This window comes from Ictalurus furcatus, chromosome 18 (genome assembly GCF_023375685.1).
Source record: "Ictalurus furcatus strain D&B chromosome 18, Billie_1.0, whole genome shotgun sequence".
Lineage (NCBI taxonomy): Eukaryota > Metazoa > Chordata > Actinopteri > Siluriformes > Ictaluridae > Ictalurus > Ictalurus furcatus.
This window is the reverse complement of record NC_071272.1, coordinates 12628857-12635210: the sequence shown is the minus strand read 5'-3', so window position 1 is coordinate 12635210 and position 6354 is coordinate 12628857. Positions and strand designations below refer to the sequence as shown.

Below are 6354 nucleotides of genomic sequence, written 5' to 3'. Positions count from 1 at the left end.
TTCAATCAAAATGTTTGTGGTCATAAAGAAGCTGAGCAAACATTCACTGTAAAGTTGTTTATTATTGTGTAGATAAGTCAGTGTCAGTAACAGCAATGCTATTGTGCGTATAAACGCCATAGTGTGCGTTGTCTTACTCAACTCTATAACATCCTCTATTACAGTAGCGCTGTGCTTTCTTTGGTTGCGTTGCCACTGGCATGGCTTTTTTTTTTTTTTAACTGAAATACTGATCAGTGAACAGAGATAAAAAGACACAGTCAGGATGTAGAAGCTGGTGCAGTCTGTGCTTTAGAGCAGATCAGAGAGGACATTTGAGGCTAAGCTGCAGCTGAGACCAGTTCCATCAGCCTCCACGTTGAGCTTCTTCACCACACCGTCCTCAACAACCATTGCATATCTACACAGGAAATGGCAATTTTACAGGAAACATTATTTCTCATCAGTAATCTTACCCTCTTTAAAGTACCAAACATATGAACCAGGTAATCCAAGGGCTGGAGAACATGGATGTTTAGTGGTGAAAGTCTCCCAGAACTTGCTTTAGTGACGATAATTGCTTCAGGTGACATTGAAACACTTGCTTCCAACACTACAAACCGTTTCCTCCGTAAACTGTTTTCTGCTTTCACATATTGAAACCTGATCTGCTTTTACATTTAATAATGCAGTAATGATCATGTCTAGTGCTGCAACTAATGATTATTTTCCTAATGGATTAGTTGGCCGATTATTTTATCGATTAATCCGATGGAGCAAACTTTCAGGTTTTTGGAACAAAACGGCAGAAGTAACTGAGTAAATATGCTGTGCGCAGACCACCTAATCGATTCTGAGATTCATTGACAATTTTCATAATCGATTATCAATTAGTCGTTGCAGCTCTAATCATGGCACATGTTCAATAGTCAGATTTTGCATTACGACTTGATAAAGAAGCTAAACTTGAATTCTGAAAACTGAGTGTGTCATTGTGGCCTGGTGCAGTAAACACGCGAGTCTGGGTTTGAATTCCAGCACTCTCATTTTATATCACGTTTCTTTTTCCACAAATTCTGTTCTAAGAATTTGCTCTGATTCAGAGATGCAAAACCTATTTTGGTCTCTGTGGTACATCTGGCTTCTGGGCTCAAAGTTGAAGCTTTCCAAAAGGTTGTAGGTTCAAGTCCCACCAGTTGAGTCAATTACTTTCTGGTCTGAGCTGTTTGTATAGAAGGCTATACAGGGTTTCTGAGAATTATTTAACTGCCCATGAACATTTAAGCTGTGGCAATTCACTACTTGGCAACTTTGCTAGTTTGGGTTAACATAAGGTATGTAGAAAAAAAAATGCTGCCAGGTATCTTATGTTGCCTGGAAATAATCTAGGGCTCCACATAATTTATAATTACAGAAGCACAAATATCCTTCATATGTCCTAAAAGTAATCATTCTTACCTCTTGGATCTCTTGTTACCGAGTACCTTCAAAATGTCATCATTGTCCAGAAAGAGATCAACTGCCTGAAAAAGAAGAACGTAGTCTGTAGTTACACCATGCTCACATGTCAGAACAGGAAGCAGGGCCTGACATTGCAAACCACAGCCCATGGCTCAGACAGCAGAGGTGAGACACCATTTGCATCGGGATTTCCATACGATTTCCTGTCACCTGCATTGTTAACGAGAACGGTAGGTATATCAAAAACAAATCTTACCGCAGTGAAGGCTCCTGTGGGATCGGCCAGCATTCGCACCTATAATGAAATGGAAAGGTTTCAAATATCAACATGGCGATATCCAAATTTCAAAACTTAATATTTAATGAGCTCTATTGAAAGTGCCCTGCGTGCATTATGTTACCTTGTGCCAACCATGAGAGGAAACTTCACTCCTAATCAATGAAAATTCTTTACATTTACTCCCATGAGGAGGTGGTGGTGTTTCTTTTCATCATTCCCTTTACAGTTACCATCCTCACACCTTCGACATGCACAGCCCTACCCTTTCACCACTTAAATGATTTCACACACAGGTGTAGATTGGGGAAAGGGAGGGGAGAGAGGGTTCATCACCCCTCACCTGTTCCAATTCTCCCAATCATGTCTTTGATTTGGGATTATAAAAAAGTTTAAAATCACTGGGTAATCAGGGTACACTGTGTGGTCCTTTTCATCTTTCCACAAACTGGGAGATGACTTCACATCTCCCACTGCTAACCTTACATTTACTATAATACCACAAAAATCACTTTTACATTATTTACTTGAAACAGTGAAATTAAACCTATACCCAGGAATTTACAAAGAAGCAAAATTTGTTTAAAAAAACAAAAAACAAAACAAAAAAAAAAACACCACACACACACACACCATAGGATGACATGGCAAAATAATGATTGACAGTTAAACAATACACTGCCAAACAGCTTTAATGTAGGCTCGCGATTTCCTTATTTATAAAACACTTATCACAGTGCTGGCTGGGGAATTCACAAGGAAGTCAATTTCCAAAAACCTCCTATGATGATAACGAAAGGCTGTTTTCCAGTTGAACAGTACACCGACTAACCCGTTTAATGTCTTTCATGGTGGCTGAAGATCGAGTTTCTAACATTGTCCTATTCCGATCAAAGCATCTAAGCGTGTTAAACGGTTTCGTGAGGTGGGACGTGTAATTACAGCCTCGATGAAGCTCAGCAACGTTAAGTTGTTTAAATACAAGAGTCAATTCAATGCAATTTAATTTGTATAGTGCTTTTAACAATAGACCTTGTCACAAAGCAACTTTAAAGAAACCTGGATATAGATTTACATCCAGTGGCAAGGGAAAAAAAAAACCCTGAGAAGACATGAGGAAGAAAGTGTTGCCAGGCACCAGACTCATAAGGAAGTCCTCCTTTTCTGGGTAATGCCATATGATTACAAATCATTACTCATCTACAACTGTAGTAGATAATGTGCAGTTTATATCATGGGATCCCTGCTCACCTTGCCATCTGTGCCATGTTCCTTTCCCCATGCGGCCATGACAAACACGTCGTTCACGGAGACGCAGGCCACCTCCTGCACACCTTTGCTCCTCAGCTTTGCTGCATCAGTAACGAATCCCGGGAGATGTGTCTGAGCGACACAAACAAACAGTCACGTAGGTGTGCACATGATGAAAATGTTAGACTTTACAATCCATGAATTATGATCTTAAATGCTGGTGTTTTGAGCAGTAAGTACAATGTAACCAAGTAAGCAGAGCAACGGAATCTTTTGTAACAGAATACCACACCATCAGACCGTCACACCATACTGTAATATCTTTCGTATGTTTGGTGTGTGCGCGCACGTGTGTGTGTGTAATCTACCTTGGAGCATCCAGGAGTAAAGGCACCTGGCACTGCAAACAGTACCCCCTTTTTCCCTTTGAAGAGCTGGGCGATGGAAATTTTATTTCCCGGCTCTCCTTCCTGGACCTCCACAGCTGGCAGACTCTCTCCAACCTTTGAAAGAGTGCTATACGTTAGTGTATCTCAATCCTCCTCATTTTCCCCTTCCTGTCCGTTTTAGCATTTCCCTTAGTCTAACACACAGTTCAAGGCAATTCAGCTTGGTAATTAATCAGGTTTAGTAGGATGAGAGTAAGCTCTAACGTATTCAGTGCATGCGGTATTAAAGTTACTGTCATCCGATCTGTATACAAACATGGATGGCTCAGTTTCAACCGATGCCACCTCATATTTCCCTGAGACCCTGACTGGAATAACACAGTTATTAAAAACTGAATGAATGAATCTTCTCTCTCTGTGTGTGTGTGTGTGTGTGTGTATGTATGTATACATACAATGACATAAACTGTTGTTTCTGCATTACCATGATGTTCCACGCAACAAAGGTGCAGTTTAGTTTTGCCAGCAGAAAACATTCTAAAACAGTGGTTCTCAACATCAGGTACCAATTAGACTAGAACTGCCTATACTTCATTTAGCATGTATTACTTACAGTGTATGCTCTTCATGTTTACCTTTACACATTATTTGCTCAATATAATATAAAATCACACCTGAAAATATTTTATTATTATTATTATTATTATTATTATTATTATTATTGAGCTCTTATAATTATTCACCAACGATCACTTGAATCAAACAGGTTTAATCCAAACCTCAATAACTCAAAAAACACTGTCAACTTGGACCTGCCTCTATGGCTCCAATAAACAGACTAGATTATTGTAATGTTAAATAAATGATAAATGTTCATGAGATAGGTTTGTAGTGAGAGTCGTCTGTGGGATTTTCTTTTACAGTTAAAGATGTCCTGGGCTGGAAAAAAAACCCAAAACGTTAAACTGCATGAGGGGATGAGGGGGACAAGTGGAGGACTGGACACCAGCTGGTTCAGACAACACAACGCGCATGCGCAGTTCACCGTGACGACGCCACTGCGTTTCTGTCAATTACGTCACAAGTTTGATTTTGGGCAGAATGTGTACTGCAAACAAGAAAAATAACAAGATAAGACAGAGCACGCAAGATGAATTTAAAAGAGGTGTAGCCTTTGTGAATAAATATGATAGTGTGTCTACTTGTGTCTAATAGCAAGCTAAAAACATTCGAGAAAAATACACTCGTGACGTCGCGACTCAGTTGAGAATATGTTTAACTCCAACCTGGTCGCACGAACACTCCGTATAACGCCATTTTAACTGCTGTAAATATACAAAACACACTGTGACAAGAAAACTAAGGTAACTCGGTTAGTTAGCATAGCCCCGACACTCCGCGCGAGCTGGAAATGAGATAAAATAAAACAGAGGAACCGGAAATGTGTGTACGAACACCACCACGGCTACAGGAGCGTCTTACCTTGATGGGCATGTTTGCAGTGACTGTAGTATGAAGTGGTCTGATGAAACTGAACAAACGAGGTCGCCTGAGAAGCATAACTGTTTTGTGGTTCAGCGGGTTTTATATGTAAGGAAGAAAAGGCGGGCCTGAAGAACACAGCCTGTCAGTGTCAGGACAATAACTCTTCATTAACGCCCCGCCCCCTACACATCTACACACCTACACACACACACACACACACACACACACATACAAGTAATTTACCTAATGTAGTTGTAAAATAAACAAACTGTGTTAAGTGTTCCTACTTAGTGTTTGGATTCAAGTGCTTCCTCAAGGCCTTACAAACTTTTCAAAAGCAGCACTGTTTACCAAAATTGTTAAACAATGTCCAGACATCCCAACCTGCTAAAACTCATTTCAGATAAATAAATAAACGCATAAGGTGTATCCTTATTATATTGTCTTATGTAATAGGTTACATACATACCTTGTTTTTGTGATTTCGCCTAATCTAAGTCTGATATATACAGAAAACATTAAAATATGTACTTACACTGTTTTGTATTATTTTATACTATATATTACTATTATTCCACTAATTTAGTTATTTTTATATTCAATAACTACTTTACACATGTCTACAGGGAGTTTGGCCTTATCACCTAGACATCAATACAGTATCCTTATTTTAGCTAGCTAAAATAACCTTAGCTATGCTAATGGTCGAATGACACCTATTCAACTCTCCTCAACATGTCTTTTACACTCATTTATCCCACCATGGGCAACTGAAAAATCACTGCTGCAAACAGTACAGCGAGCTACACTGTCGTTATTTATTTATTTATTTATTTTTACCCCTATTATGCATGGGTACACTTTAGTGGAGCGAAGTGCGTTTTGTACTTGTTTTTATTTGGACACACTGCCATGCCTCTTGTGATGTGTCGTTCATTTTGAACGAATCTTTAATATGACTCGGGAACAAGGAGTTATCTCAGAGAGTGATTCGTTCATTTTTCGAGTCTTCAGGTTCGAGTCGTTGGTTCTTCCGGTGACCTCCCCATAGGCAATGCACTATGCTGTACCTAAAACGGGATGAACGAACGACTGGAACCCGAAGATTCGAGAGTGTTTCCGGGGAACAGACTTGACAAATGTGACGTGACAAAAGAAAGGACTCGAACCCGGAAGTGAGGTGAACTAACAGACTGCATAGCCTGAAGACCAGCTAAACTATTAATTAATCATTTCTGTTTCTCATAATTCGAGGCTGCATTAGCCTATAGTTTATTTAATAGTTTATTAAGTACTAGATTTGTTGGTGAATTTAACATTTTAATTATATTCTGCTGAAATGAACGAAATGACTCGTTCAAAAATAGATTCGTTCAATTTGCTGAACGAGATTCAAAGATCCGAGTCAGTAAAATGATCCGAACTTCTCATCACTACATGCCGCTGCAGACACTAAACTAAACCGAATTGATGGATGAACGAGAGAGAGAGAGAGAGAGAGCGCGAGAGAGG

General features: G+C 39.5%; 1 protein-coding gene across 1 annotated transcript; it reads right to left on the bottom strand.

The window, feature by feature from the left end:
* Positions 1-42: 42 nt before the first annotated feature.
* prdx5 (peroxiredoxin 5) lies at positions 43-4996 on the bottom strand. Its single transcript, XM_053649654.1, has 6 exons — positions 4840-4996; positions 3337-3471; positions 2969-3100; positions 1697-1735; positions 1438-1502; positions 43-400 (listed from the first exon to the last, which is right to left on the bottom strand). The coding sequence occupies exons 1-6, from the start codon at positions 4915-4917 to the stop codon at positions 292-294; spliced, it is 558 nt and encodes a 185-aa protein (XP_053505629.1). The 5' UTR covers positions 4918-4996; the 3' UTR covers positions 43-291.
* Between the last annotated feature and the right edge of the window lie 1358 nt (positions 4997-6354).